This window comes from Oryzias melastigma, linkage group LG23 (assembly GCF_002922805.2).
Source record: "Oryzias melastigma strain HK-1 linkage group LG23, ASM292280v2, whole genome shotgun sequence".
Lineage (NCBI taxonomy): Eukaryota > Metazoa > Chordata > Actinopteri > Beloniformes > Adrianichthyidae > Oryzias > Oryzias melastigma.
The window spans coordinates 10,205,876-10,221,703 of record NC_050534.1 but is presented as its reverse complement, the minus strand read 5'-3'; the positions used below and the strand labels follow the sequence as shown (position 1 = coordinate 10,221,703).

The 15,828-nt window shown below is 38.0% G+C and overlaps 2 protein-coding genes across 3 annotated transcripts in view; one reads left to right on the top strand and one right to left on the bottom strand.

Moving 5' to 3' along the window:
* The window catches only part of gxylt1b (glucoside xylosyltransferase 1b), a 109,138-nt gene extending 93,520 nt beyond the window's left edge, over window positions 1-15,618 (top strand). The window contains exons 8-9 of one of the 2 annotated variants that reach the window (XR_002920782.2): window positions 10,358-10,417; window positions 15,348-15,618. The gene's annotated coding sequence lies outside the window, so the exon portion shown is untranslated. The remainder of the gene's footprint in view (window positions 1-10,357; window positions 10,418-15,347) is intronic. The other variant, XM_024286914.2, reaches the window with a different exon arrangement.
* pdzrn4 (PDZ domain containing ring finger 4) overlaps window positions 1-15,737 on the bottom strand; it is a 51,267-nt gene extending 35,530 nt beyond the window's left edge. Inside the window, exon 1 of the mRNA XM_024286885.2 lies at window positions 15,610-15,737. Within this exon, the coding sequence (XP_024142653.1) occupies window positions 15,610-15,678 (69 nt within the window). The 5' untranslated portion in view covers window positions 15,679-15,737. The remainder of the gene's footprint in view (window positions 1-15,609) is intronic.
* Window positions 15,738-15,828: the final 91 nt, after the last annotated feature.

Below are 15,828 nucleotides of genomic sequence, written 5' to 3'. Positions count from 1 at the left end.
GTGAAAGAAAAAGCCAGGAGCAAGATTTGCGAGATTTGCACCACCGTATGCTAAAAACATTCAAGAACCTGCTTTCAGTGCATTGTTGAACGTGCCACACACATGTTGTGTATCAGTCCAAGCACATCAACGTCCAGAACTTTACTAGCCTAATATACCAAAATTCCTGCTATTGCAGATGTGTACAACGCACCCCAAAGCCAGGAGGTTTAATTTCCAGGCATTTATTTAACAAGAAAAAAGAGGTCTAAGTGTGGCTTAATTAATTTGAAATTCCCCTCTCCTTCAACAAAACCATTAAAACTATAATTCCACTAATCTATTAATTAGCTTGGAATGTGGCTTTATAGCTAAAACAATTTCCCTAATTAGCATTTATGTTGGGAAAACGTCATAAAATAACCTTGATACAATTGTAATTGTTATTAAGAGGTAGCATTGGTAAACACATTTATAAACTGTTACCAATCGGTCACGGATGAACCCTGGATTCACTCTGCCAACAACAATGCTGCAGATTCTCTACACGAAAACTGGTGTTTGACAGCGACAAGAGACTGAGACCACATGCAAATATCAGAGCAGATGAGCAGAAATCAAAGGTTGAGACTGAATAGCAGGAAATTAGCATTGAAATTTGTAGTTGGAAGCGCTAGCGGCTAATAAAGTTAGCTCAAGATTAGGAGATGCATTGTATTTTACTCTATGTATGAAGTATGAACCTGCAGGGGGGGTTTGTAAAACAATAATGTGACACTCAAAGAGAAATTGCTAAGACTGAATTTTCAAAAAATTCCAGCTTCTCACACAGATTTGGTTTGGGAAAAAATCAATTTCGAATGGCATAATTAGCAAAAATTGTTGAAGCTTTGAAAGTAAAAATATGTTCCAGAGGAGCAGAAAATTAAAGATTCATGTAAAGGTTTTCATAATACTCTTTTTTTAATCGTTTTTGTTGAAGTGAAAATCCTCTCTTTGGAACTTTTTTTATTGTAAAGCGCTAAAGGAAGTTAGCTTATACTTTATTTAACTTTATTTATTAAAACTTTATTATCTAACGCATTATTTATGATGTAAAGTATGTTGCTTTACGCTATACCTAATTGGAGCAAAGAAAAAAAGGTTCTGACTCCAAAACGTTGATACTTTGTGTTAATAACATCGCTAGCTAGTTTAGCTAAGTGTGCTAATTATGACTTGTCATGCAGATTTGACTCCATATTCTTTATTTCAGGAGCAGCATTAGCAGAGTGTGAATGGTTAATCAAACCTTTCAACGTCTTACATTGCCCCTCTGATAATGATTAGTGGCTTTGCGGCTGACTGACTGAACACTCTGTCGTTCACACATCGATTCTCAAAATGGGTCACTCGCCTAATTTGTGCGAGTTTCCAAGTAACAAAGCGGTGAAGCATGTTGTAATGAGGATGAGTGACGAAGAATTAATGCACTCAAGAGGACACAACCGATTTGGTCCGCCGTTTGTCTCACTCAGAAGAAAAGATCTGGTTCAGTGGAGTTTACCCACCGCTGAAAATGTTCCAGTCGTCTGACTACCGAGGACTCCAATCAGCCAGATATAAAACAAGAGTGATATTTGAAAAAGAATGGGGATAAAACAAGTCTTGGAATCCCATTTGTAGGCTGACATTCCAGAAATCCTGGTGAGGAATTTTCTGGGAATTTAACTCAATAAATCACTAATGAAATTCTGTTTCTGAGTAAAATGGATTTTCTTCAAAAACTCTAGAAAAATGTCACTCATTAAATTCTTTTTGGTTTGTATTCCAGTTCTTAAAAACTGTTTCCTGCTCTTCCTCATGTGCCATTAACATTCTCAGTTGGAGTTTTTAATGATCACAGTTGCTCTGGCTGTGTTAATTCTCTCTTAACATCTCAAATTTTCACACAAAATTGTTTTATTTTATTGTTCAATTATTTTATTTATGTTTGGTTTTATGTTCAGCACTTTGGGTACTCCTGCTTTAAAAGGGGCCAGACAAATAGTAAAATGTATTAAATGTATTGTTTTTTTTAAAATCTTTTTTCATCGGGCTTCAAAATTTTACTTTAATCCATTAACACCAGAGCTTTCGGTCCAATGTTGAAAATCGTTAGATGTTTATGCAATTACTGTAACTCAAGGAGATTCCAAAGCTAGCTAATTCACATAAATGGTCAAACGGTGCGTTCAAGAGCGTATCTTATTTAGGTGTCACTGGAGATATCTCTGTTGTTAAAAGATTAAAATAATAGGGTGTTAAGAATAAAAAAAAAATAGGCATACAATGATTTAAGTTCCAAGTAATTTTTTGCTAAAGAAACAAGCAATACGATTTAAAAGTAGATTGATGTTAATTAATAACGTTATTTTCTCTATGTTAGCTAAAACTACGTAAGTTGATGATTTCGTACATTTTTTTTTTTTTTTGTTTTGTTAAAAATGTACTTGCTCTAATTACAGTTCACCTGTCACTTTCCAGTAGTGGATTTTATTTTATCACAACTTTGCATTTTTTTTATTTATTTTTTATTTTTTTACAACGCACTGTGTTATACATCCTGATTGGCTATAGCCCAATGACATCACTTTCCTCCTTGCAGTGTCTCCTGTACAGAGTATGTTCAATTTTACATAAATATTTGATCACAATCAGCTCTTTGGGTTTTTTTAAATATTGAACTTGTTTTTCTGATGACGACTGAAACTCTTAGAAAATTAAACAAGAGGAAAAATCTCAAATTATTCATGTATCCCTAAAAAATGTCAATGTGTAGTAAAGGGGTTTTACAGCCTTAAAACATTTGTAAGTAAGTAAGTAAAGTTTATTTATATAGCACTTTTCCCAGACAGCAGTCACAAAGTGCTCTTCAGGATATGAGTAAAAATACACAAAATATGTAAAATACAACACATTTAAAAGTACATAAAACATTTGTAATCCTAAATAAAGGATTTTACATATCGTCTTATTTTTAGAACGTAAATGATTTAGCAATGTTACTCTAAATCTTCCAAAACTGAAAACAGAAACTGCAGAGCCTCAATCGTTGTCTAAAAAAAAGCGTATGCTTTTTTTGTTGCCAATTGCACCCCCCCCCCCATACCAAAAACCCCCCACACTGTGCAGATGGTTAAGCGTTATTCTATCTGTAACTGGACTCGGTGCCAAGCTCTGAGTGGGCCTAATGACTTTTTAGCCCAGGTTGGTTAAGTGGAAATGCAACACCGCCTCTCTGCCGTAACCTAATCGCCCTTCAGGCAGACTGGTCTCAGGACGCGGCCCGTCGGTCCCGACTTCACAAAGGCTTATGATGCTCCATTTGCATTCTTAAATGTGCTTCCAACAAAGTCATGAAAATATGTACTGCATACTGAGCAATTCTTAGTGAAGATACAAATCATAGTAGATAAGAGAAGGAGGTTTTATGCATCATAGAGAAAAAAAGCCCCTTAGAAAGCACAGAGCATCAAAGGGATTTTAGCATATTCTTGTGCAGCTAGGCACAATTTTGAGGCGGCAAAAGCTTCCATCACATAACTGCTGCACAGTGATTCATGTTAAACCTGACAAGAACCGCTGCATGAGCCCATCAGATGCATTTTAGGGTTATTCAGCCAAAAGGTTAACCAAAAATAGATCAATTTAGGCTTGAATCACAGCCTTTTGTGCTTTCAGGTGCTAACTTTGACCTTTTTACAACCACAGATCAGTGACAATTCCATGGACTGGTTATGACAAAGTACATTAATGAGCCATAGAGACAGGCAGGGGTTGTGAGATGGAGTAAATGTGTGGCTACGTTTACACCAGGAAAAAAGATGCATGTTCAGAGCCAAAAAACAGTTGTAGAAATTTGAGTAGTGATGAGCAAATGCAACAGTTTTTAACCTAGAAGCCCGAAACATACTTGTACATGTGTTTACATAGTCTTGTAATTGGTGCTTTGAAGGGACATTTGCTGAGGGCGGTGTGAACGTAGATTAAGAACCTCATGGATAATGATGTCCATCTCTGAGCTCTGTTCATTAGTCAGGAACCTCCAAACCGTCCAATGTGAAACTCTGGAAAGTTGACTACATTGGTGGCAGCAGTGGGATCCATACAAAAGCTAACAGACATAGTGTCCAGAGTATCCAACGTTTTTCCATTAACTGCGCATTTTCTACATGCAGCCTGAAAATGGAAGGAGAAACTTGTAAAGTGACACATGAACACAAGAGTTTTAAACGTGGAAGCTCAAAACCTGCATATAAGTGCATTTACGTCAATTTTTCATTGTTGTAAGTGGTCACTTGAACGTACAGTGGTGAGGGCAGTGTAACCGTAGAACGTGGAATCTCATGCATGCTAACAAGCTCCGTTTTTTAGTCTGGCACCTCCACTCCGCCCAACATTGAACCCCGCAAAGTTGACTACAAAGTCCACTACATTGGTGGCAGCGGTGGGATCCATGCAAAAGGTAACTGACAGTGCCCAGAGTATCCACCGTTTGTCCAATAACCGGGTATTTTGTACATAGAACCCAAAAACGGTTGGGAAATCTATAGACTTTTCATTGTTGGAAGTGCTTATGCGCATTACTAAGGATGGTGTGCTCAAGAAAGTTAAGAAAGAGATAGTATAAGTGTGGATATGTATGCATACTGACGTCTGTCTTTGAGTCAAGCACCCCCACATCGCCTAACCCTGAAACCTGGAAAGTCAGCTACATCTGTTACAGCAGAGTTTTCATGCTAAAAGTAAATAATATAGTACCCAGAATTTCAAACATTTGCCTATATATTGTGTGTTATGTACGTGGTGTCCAACAATGGTCGTAGAAGTTTACGTTGTGACTTGAATGCAAGAGTTTTGAACGTAGAAGCAGAAACCTGCATTTAAATAGACTTTTCATTGTTGGAAATGGTCACTTGAACGTGCGTTGTTAAGGGGGGTGTGAATGTAGCTCAAGAGAGTAAAAAGAATATAATATAAAAATGGAACCTCATGCATACCGACGTCCATCTCCGAGCTTAATTTTCTTTAGTCAAGCACCTCCATACCATCCATCGCAGAAGTCTGGAATGGTCGGCTACATTGGTGGCAGAAGTGGGATCCAACATAGTCCCTAGAGTGTCTAACATTTGTCGATTAATCGTGTGTTGTGTATATAGAGCCCAAAAACAGTGACATGTGGAAATGAGAGTTTTGAACGTGGAAGCACAAAACATGTGTTTACATAGATTTTCAGTAGAAGTGGACGCTTGACGGTGGATGGCGGCGTAAACATAGCTTAACCCCCTTAACCCTCTTATAGTTTTTCCCTTTTATCCATTGTTCTCTGCTCTATCACCTCTAGTCCAAATGATGGACATTCGCTGATTCATTCTCTTGTTCTCACACTGAAGGACATTTTTTTTTAACATTCTCATAAGTGCAGAAAAAAATAGTACAATTAATGACTAAATGGAGCCTCTATGGTTTCTTTGTAAGTGCATGTTCAAAGTGTCGGACACGCGTGTGCAGCCTTAAGGTGGTGGAGGTGGGGGGAGGGCTTCAAGGAAAGAACTGTCACTCCGTCCAGAGAATGGGCTTTCATCCCGGTCTTATCAGAGCCAAAGCAGGGGGAGATTGTTGGCCAGTGGAGCAAAACTAGCGATTGTTGGTGCCCTTGCCCACCCCCCATCTGCACTGAACCTGTGTTACCCCTTTTGCACCAACACAAAATGTATGTTTGTCTATATTCTACAAGACAAAAAAAGGATCAAAGAAAGAAGGGTTTCCCTCATCAATCATTTATCCTTTACTGCTTAGCAACAGAAATGCCTCATGCCACGTCTCTTGTTTATCCCACAACACTCACATGTTATCTCCAGCTTTGGCTTGACATGTCATTTTTTGGCCCGCTACCAGAAGATGTTCTACCCGCCGCGTGAGCGACGAGGCCATATGCACCTCTGAATCACGTGGTACGGCCGCCGTGCTGTGCTCCAACGTGCAACCGCAACAATGATGGAAGAGGCCAGATGATTTGGATTCATCAGCAGAATGAATTCCCATATTGCTAAGTGAACATTTCTGAGAGGTGCTAACAATTCATTAAAAACTTACAGAAAACTGCAAAATTTTAAGTGGCAGCAGCTAATTCCATTATTTTTTTAATGCAAAATGTCTAAAATCTGATGACATTTTTTTTCTTTTTAATGCTTTATGCCATTTTTCTGCTGATTATGCACACATGTAAAGAAAATTAAGCTTAAATTACATTTTCTGAATATTTTTTATTTAAGTTGTTGTGAATTATGAGCATACATTAAAAAAATGTAAATGGTTAGGCAAGACTGGGAACCTAACCTGCAATCAGAGGTCGACCTCTCTACCTCCACACCACAGCTGCCATAATCCTAATTAAAAGACCACTGGGAATGCTTTTAAAATAAATCAGAAGATGATCAGACAACAGCTCCTTAAGAGTTTGACAGATGTGAAATGGGGGGCAGGGTTTACAGGTGAAAAGGTCAAACTCACTGACCCACACGGACAGACGGCAGAGAGCTTGTTGGGGTGTTAAGTACAAAAAAAAAAAAAAATTGTAAAGGTCACTTCATTCAATATTGTTTGAATAGCGCTAAATCCCAGCTGGGAAAACCGCTTCCTTTATCTGTTAATAGTTTTGTATATACAGTGGATTTTTTTCATCCAATCATATTTTAGCTAGCTTGTGTATGGTTCTACAAGCTGTTGTGAACTGAAAGCAGCACAGGCAGATTTATACTAACCATTCAGATCTTGAGTTTGCGCCACGAAGGCCAGTTAGAAGAAGGGGTGGAGCTACAGGAGGGAGGAGGGCTTTGCTCCTGTATTTTTGAGTCAATATTAGTATTGTTATTGACAAATATTGATATAAATTCTTTAAGCATTGCTAAAAGAATAAGAGCCGTCTTCTGCCCCCTTTCCCCCCATATAAAATGCTCTAGCTCCGCCCCCCAATTAGAAGACATATACACAACATGTTGAGCACGACGTGGAGGGGACCTACGATATAAGAATAGTGGAGAAATGGTGATCTGTACAAATAGAGTCATGGTTTAGGCCCAGTTTGGACATATGGAGGTGACGGCTGTGCAGGTCCGACCGCGGGCTCCTGTGGCTCTGCGGGGGAACCTGCTGGACACCACAGGTGCCGGTGGGGTGAAGGACTGTCTGTCTGGCCTCCTCTGTGGGGCCTAACAGGCTGAACATGAGGCGCAGCATCTGTGTTTGAAGGAAGGGCTCAAACACGAACCGTCAGAGCCATCCACAACCAGAGAGTGGAAGGTAGAACAATATAACCGTACGATAGACCGATCTGGCAGAAACACATCAGCAGAAGACAACATATGGAAATTTGCAACAAGCGAAAAGATCCCAATCTGTTTAGAAAACACAAATATGTTGTGAGCACAAACATGTCAATGAAAATGTCTAATACATTGGAAGTGAGCTAAAAACAATGGTTGTTAATTGAAGAGTATGTTTTGGTAAAACGGAAGAAAATAAATCCCCAAGACACAAAATTGAAAATTGCACGCCAGAGGCCAACAGGACAATTTAACCCAGCCACAAGCAAAACACACAGAACTACATCTGCAGCAACCTGAATGGAGGTTGTGTAGCGACACACAGACACACAAAGCGGTCCAGAGAGAGTCATAAATTTGAACGCGGCCTCCGGGCAGCTGCGATGGAGCAGACCGGTTGAAGCGGCGCAGCTGCATGAACAGAGATAGTCGACGTCGTGATGACCGGACATCAGCGCGGACCCGCAGGCTAACAAGTCAAATCGTCTCTGAACCGTCAGCTGCTGCTCCAAGACTTATGTTCTGTTAATTGGAGAAAGTTGCATTTCCACAACTCCAAAATAAAATGGCTATAATCTATGTGTGTCATCAAGAAAAGACTTCAACAGCAAAAAAAAAGACGATACCTCAAACCAGCCATTTTCAATAAAAAAGTCTATGTGGGTGCATGTAAACCCGAATTTTTTGCTTCCAAGTCCAGAACTCGTGTTCACGTGTTGCTACGTAAGTTTTTTAAGTCCAGTCGGCGGCTTTATGCATTAATAGGAAATTCATTGATCTTGCGCTGGAAGGTCAACCAGTTGAACTTCTTGACTGCTAATTCGTAAAAACGCTCAACTTTGACTGTTGTAAACATAACCATGGAGGATAAATTAATAATTACATTGGGATTTGTGGCATAACACCAAGACGTACATTTTCAGGAATAGAGCTGTGAAAAACAAAAGCCTTGAGCAAAATTTGCGAGATTTGCACCGCGTTTGCCGTTCACACCAAACCTCTTTCAGTTGTAGGAGGTGGACACATGCTAGTAAACAGTAAATGAACAAGAGAAGAAGATTAACTCCTGTTAATCACTGTTTATCTGATCTGGGAAAAGAAACAGCTGGATACGCGTTCATGAAGCTGAGTATTTTGCATAGATGTGAAGGTGCGTTCACACCGGTCGCGTGTGAATACATTCAAGAACCCGCTGTACGCAATTTCATGAACACGCCGTACCAGTACCAGATACTGTATGCTGGTAGTGGTAGGGAGGAGATTGTTCTTCTTTTGTGTTTTTACTGTTAATTAGCACTCGACCGCCTCCTTCAGTCGGTAGAGGCTCGGTGTGAAAAGTCAAAGCGGTGCAAATCTTGCTCCAGGCATTCAGTTATCCCAGCCCTGTTCCTATAAATAACTGTCTTGGTGTCATATTATGCTAATGTCTCTTTCATGATCAGGTTTACCACGGTAACCCGTAATTCCATGTTTTAAAAAGGATACTACCACACGTCACTAGTCTGTGATTGATCATAACATCGCGACTGAGTGTGAAAAAGTTTAACCTGTCAAACTTTCACAGTACGATCAATGAATGCCCAATTTGTATGCTTAGCCTGCGACTGGACGTTAAAACTGGACGTTAAAACTTTGCGATCATGAGTGGCCCGAACGCAGATGCCCAAAATTGTAATCTATGCGTATTTGCATAGACTTTTCATTAAAAGGGCCTCTTGAACACGAGTCGTCACAGTCGGTGTGAAAGTACCTTGAACGTACCTTGATGCTACGATCGGAAACGCTCGTTCAACCGACCACTTCCAGTGAAAATCTACGCATGTTTATGCTTCTGCATTTAAAACTCTCAAGTTTTTAAGTCTGTTTACGTACAAAACATGCAGCCAGTGAATGCACTTGTGGAAGTTTGACCAATCAGGGACTCAGATTTGATAGTGATGTATGGGTAGTTCCTTTTTTAAAGCATAAAAGTACATCGTCTTTGAAAATTAATCATGACCAACTGAATACATGGGCTAGTATTGAGTAGCGAAAGTCCAGTGTGAAGACCATATCCATTCAAGAATGGTGCATTCTTAACCCTTGTGGTCTCTTATGGGGTCCAGATGACCCCACCCTTACATTAATGTGTGATCCCTTCCATGACATAAGTATGAAAAGGTACACAAGATTTTATCTCTGCCACGGACACCAGAGAAGATAAAAAAATATTTGAAAAAATAAGTTCAGCGCACTCTCATGTGGGGTCCAGATGACCCCACTTTTAATGTAAACATACCTGGGATATAACAAAAGTTATACCCACATCACATGAATGGTGTGAACGTAGCTTCAGGAGAAATAATCTGTGTCTTTGCCTTTTAAAACCCCCTGAAGTCACTGAGTTCACACAGCTGCAAGGTAATCTTTAACTCACAAACTCACGGTCAAAGCGAGGGGTTTCCGTGGTAGCAACCGCTCACTGCTATTGAAAACAAAACTGTTCTAAGAAAACAGACAATACAGCAAAGCAAAAAAGTGTTAAGTCAACCACCAGTTATACAAGTTGTTCCACTTATGAAGCTAAGAAGTTTGTGTTTGTCTTTATTGGTACACTTTAACAATGGGACACAGAATGAGAGAAAATTGTTTTTTTTTATTGCAAGTCATAGTGAAAAAGCAAAGTATAAATGAAAGACTTGGTGTTGTGTAATTTTATCCTAATACAAACTGTGATTGTTGATTTCTCCTTCATGATCAATGCTCAAACGATTGACACTTCCGTCTATAAAACACTGCCAAATCCAAGTCCCTGATTGGTCAAAGTTCCACTGATTTAACTTTCTTTTCTACGTAAAGCCCAAAAACTGTCCTAATTATGTGATAGGGAATGGATACAAGAGTTTGAAAGCTTGTTTAGGCATACTTACGTAGATTTTTCATTGAAAATGGTTGCGTGTTTTCAAGGGTGGTGTGAACATAACTTAAGTTGCAAGAGAAGTTACACACAACGTGACTTAAAAGAGCTAAAACCTGTTCTCTGATGTAAACAGGATGCATCTGACAATCATCTCACAACCCTAAAACCCAGTTTCCGCACATACAACCTAAAGGTGAGTAAAAACATTTCCTGAAACGTGCTTGTACTACATCAAAAATGACAGAAATATGTGATCATACCTCCTAAGAAAATACATTTTCTTACTATTACGGTTTTTATACTTCGGAGCCGTGAACTGAAAGACAACCATCATTTTTCTTTCGATACGAGAACTCTTATTGGTCTAAACGACCCAAAGAGACACATAGCACCCGAACATCCCAGTAAATCTAAAAACCATCCCTCGGAATATATTTGACTTCTTTTCTATATTTATTGAGCCTGGAGTTCCCTTATAGGATGGAAAAAGAAAGGAAACGCATTGTCAAAAATATGCTTTGTGTGCCAAAGTAAAATGAGAGGAGGGAGGCAGATGGACAGCAGAGGTTATAGAATATGGATGAAAAAGGAAGAACATGAAGTGGCTGTGGGACGACAAAAGGAAAACGAGACGGAGGGATTACCCAGGAGTCTCCGTGGATTAGCAGAAAGCCCTCGTGTTTCGGGACAAAGTCACACTGACACACTTTCCTGGCTGGCGTGCTCCTGGTCTTTTTGTCTTCCTACACTCCCTTTTTAATGAGAACGGAAGGTTGTGCCGATACGCCGCCGAACGGTCCTCTATCAGGTTAGCAGGTGTGCACGGATATGGACATGTTGCAGAACAAGTACAAAGTGTTAACCCCTCGACACCTGAATTATTTCCAGCTATAATAAAATTGTCTTGTGTTTTAGAGGCGGTTTGATGCTTATTTGCAAAAGGGATGATAAGAAAACGCATTGGGGTTGCATCTCCAACAAAAAAAGGCTGTTTTGTGTCTCAAATTTGGCTCTTTTTTATGTTTTGATGATCAGTTTGTGGACATACGACCTTTGACATCATCATATGCTTCAAAGGATTTGACCATTAAAACTACAACCTGTGTTTATACATTAAGTTTGGAGTTTGCACACTTGGATACGATTTTAGAAAATAAATTGATGTCCCAATCAGAAAGAACTGATTCGAATTGACAAAAAAAATAAATGCTTGAAGCTTGCAGAGAGTCTGGGATCCAAAACCAGAGTGGAAGTAGAGTTAGGGTGATAACTATCATGTTTATATATATATAGTTGGGTTGCGAGGCATAATTCACATCAGTTTATAAAAATGGTATCTAGTAGACAGTAAGTCTGAATGGGAAATGGAGGGACGTCAATGGGGTTTTATGGAAGAGAAAGTCTGCTTTATTTTGAAAAACAAAATCTGGAAAATTTAAAACGTCAATTAAACTACATAAATGCAACCTTTCATACTAAAAGAACCATTAGGACCAGTATTTAATGACCAAAACCCAACAAGAAAATCCCATTTTACAGTTTGTTTGTTTTTTATTAATGACCTTTATTTACATTTTTGTGGCCAATAATTCATTAGTTTTAAGAAAATTCTTTTAAATTCAAATAATTATTCGTCTCTTTTTTATTTTATATCATTCTATTTTTATTGTCTTTTCAAAAGTATATTTATCTTTTTGATGTATGTATTTTTTAAACTAGATTAATACATTAATATATGAGACACTAGCACAGATTCCTTTCAAAATAAAACTCACCCTGTGTTAAATAAGATCCTCCTGCTGCAGCAAAATTTAAAAATGAATAAAAATCAAGTAAAACATGGCATTTTGTATTTCAACTTTGATGTACAGTTATCTTTTTTTCTATTTTTACTATTTAATATAAATATAACAACATTAATTTAAAACTTAATAACACCTAACCAACTTAAATATATATATATATATATATATATACACATTAAAATGCATTTCTGTATTTTAAAAACTTGGCTCAACTCTGTTATCAAGCAGAAGTTTTACAAAAAAAAAGTGTTTTAAAAATTATTCTAATAGTAATCCAGTCTGTAAATTAAAAAAAACAAACCAAATTAAGTCAAAATTTAAACCTAATATTTCTTCAAATTTTTGCATTTTTCATTAAAGCCAAAGAGCCACAATGGAGGGATAAAGGAGTCGTGTGTGTCTCAGGTTGCATGACTCTCCACCTCATGATTTTAACCAAACTAACAGTAATCAGAGCCACTTACGTCTAAAATACGTCCAACAGTCAGCCCACAACACAAGCTTTTACCTGCTCTCATGCATCTTTACCATTGTTGCATCACATCCTCAAAACATCCAAGTCCATCAGCAGAAACACTCATTTGGACTTTATAAGGACGGGTTGGCAGCCATTAAAGTGAACTCCCATCCCCTTTCATATAATCTTAGAGAAAGCTTAACAACATTATGTTTCTCCACGGGTTACATAAGACGATTATGCTTTTTTTGTGTGTGTTTGCAAGTAAATTACACAGTGAGGGAGCTATAACCTCCTAGAGTTTCCTCTAATTGACATGACAAATTTAGCGTGAGCGTGTCATTAATGCACGGGGGCGTTAAGTGTGAGAGGGAATCGATGTTAAGATCTGAGGACTGTGAATAAGGGTCGTAAAATCAGCGTCTAACAGAGTGTGGGATGACCTGATGGTCAAACTTGAGTCTCCATCCATTGTAATTGCATGAGTCTTCTATCAAAATTGACCTAAATCACGTTTTCAGTTCAAACACAACAGATATTTTTTATTTAATCCAAATAATTCATTAGATGATTGGGGAAACATAAAAGCAAATGTGTAAATTTGTTGTTGAACAACAGAGATTTTAACAAAGTTTGTAGTTTCTTCAAATAATTGCACCACAACAAGAGAAAACACGACTGTATTTTCCACACTTTAGGATGCTCCGGATTTTACTAGAATCCCACCACTGAATGGTCTTTTTTTTAACTAAAAAAAACACTATTTTCTCCTAACCAAACTATACATTAAGAGTCAGAGGTAAGTCCCTATGTCAGACTGTGCTAAGTTTACAGTAATTCTAGAACTTGTTTGGAGCATGCTACACGTTAGCCATGCTAGAAGCGTTAGCCACGATTGCTTATTCATAATATCTGTAACTCCTAATATTGTTTACGTCATGCTACTCCTTAGCCATGTTAGTCACGTTAGCATATTTACAATACCTGTAATGTCCAACCTCGTTTGCAACACACTTATAGGTTAGCCGCGCTAGGAGCATTAGCAGTTAGCATATTCGCTATAGTTGTAACTCCCAAATTTTGTTTTCAACATGATACATGTTAGCGACATTATAAGCGTTACCTGCATTCAAAGTATTAGCCGCTTTAGGATATTCAAAATACTTGTAATTCCCAACCTTGTTTGCAACACATTAGAAGCGTTAGCCACATTAGCATGTTTGCATTACTTGTAACTCCCAACCTTGTTTGCTACACACTTAGCCTACAGGTCAGCCATGAAAGAAGCGTTAGCCACATTAGCATATTCACATTACCTGTAACTCCCAACCTTGTTTGCTACATGCTATTCTTTTGCAAAGCTAGAAGCGTTAGTCGGGAGACGAGCATAACGGCTTTAGTGTATTCACAATATCTGTAACTTCCAACCTGAAACAAGCGTTACTGTGATTATGCCAACTTTATTGGAAACACCTTAAAAAAACAGCCTGATACAGCTACATGTTATTTATGTTAGCATATACACAATAACATCCAGCCAAATATTACTACAGAGCACAGTGTTCCTCTCAAAATCTCCCATCCATAAGTAAACACAACCAGAATTGATCCATATATAAGGTGCTCCAGGTTGTCAAATGTTTTTAATAAAAATAAGGCTTTTGAGTCCGCCTTATTGTAATACATTATTTTAAACAAGATATCTTATATGATTTTAAAATGAGAAGCAAGGGATTCAAAATATTCAAAAAGGAAAATTTAGCTAAAAAGGCTAACTATTACTTCAAATGTCATACCACTCGTATTTTATGCTAATTTTAAACAAAGGGTTTGTATTAATTACTTTTTATGTACCTTACTGTTGTTTAGTTTGATTACAGTAACAAAAAAACTAGTGTAATAAGTGGAAATGACTCATTTTAGAGCAAAATTTAAAAAAAAGACAAAAAATTATCCTAAAGTTGGCCCATCTTCAATACTCACAAATTCTAAAATAAGTACTCGTTCTTAAAACATAAATCTAAATTTTTGTTTTCTAAAAATAATGACAATGAATCCCAGTCCAACATGTCAACCTTTGTTAAACTTTAAAATAACATATTTGAAATTTAGCCTAAAATTACAGAGTAATTTGAGTTTTTTGAGGTCTTAAATCAAGTTTTTCTAGTGTCAAATGTGTGGAGCAAAAAGATTTTGACTCATTTTAATAATAACTTCCTTATGCTAGTTTATAATGAGGCAAAAAATTCCCGACTGAGCTGATTTTTGGAAAAGCTTAGAAAGATGTAGAGCAAATATTAAGTTAAGACGACTACAAAATCTTCAATGTCTAAAAAAACAAGATTTTAAATCTAAAATAGTAAATCTCCTGTATCATCAATAGAAAACACCAACAGCAAACGCATTAAAAAAGCTCCTCGGCGACAGCGCTCAGCATCACCGTATCGCTTTCCACATGTGTGTAACAGAGTAAGGCGCTAAATGATGAATGAAACCCAGCCTGGTTTGTGTCGGAGACCTCGGTAGCACATGTTTCCCTTAAACCCCATTCAGTTATCAAACCATGTGGCTGTTCTAAATTCCAATAGTTCAAAATGGTTGAGTTGAAGCAATTTACTACAACTTCTAAACTACAAAAATACAACAAAAACGTAGAAATGAGTTAAAACTTTTGTAAAATTTGATTTTTTTTGTTAAATTACCCCAAAAAACTACTAATGAGGTGAAAAAAAATGTGTTTTCTTAAAGATTTTTTACGACTTTCTTAAAAAGATTGAAAAAAAAGCATTTTTTCTCAAAATGAGGGTCTTTTTTAAATAGCAACCGCTTGTATGCTTTTGAACTGTGTTGCTTCTCGTCAGTCACAGCCTGGGAAGATGTGATGAATTCCCCTGGAGCCAAGCGAGGATAAAGAGCAGAATTTGTTCCCACATCCCCCTGCTAGTGTGGAGACTTTGATGGCGACACGCTCATTCCTGCAGGTTCTTCCACTAAAACCAGCCTCCTCACTTTTCTATCCCACATATTTCTTTAACTTTCACAAATCATTGGTACCATCAATGCATCCTTCTTGTTCTTAAGACTTTCCAGCATCATCAACATCTTCTGTAAAGTTCCACTCACCTGTGCAATCTCATAGAGCAGTTTGTAGTGTTCCTCTCGTTTCTGCAAGGTGCACAAATTGCAGCCCATTCTAGTTGTCAGGGAAACGAGTGCCCGCCGGAGAGTGTGTGCAGTCTGCGTGAGCTCCCCCTGGGGCGGTACACACTCGGGCTCCTCTTCCTCGGCACTCCTAACTCACATCCGTGTATCCTGAGAGATTCCCCCCTCTGCTGCTCGGAG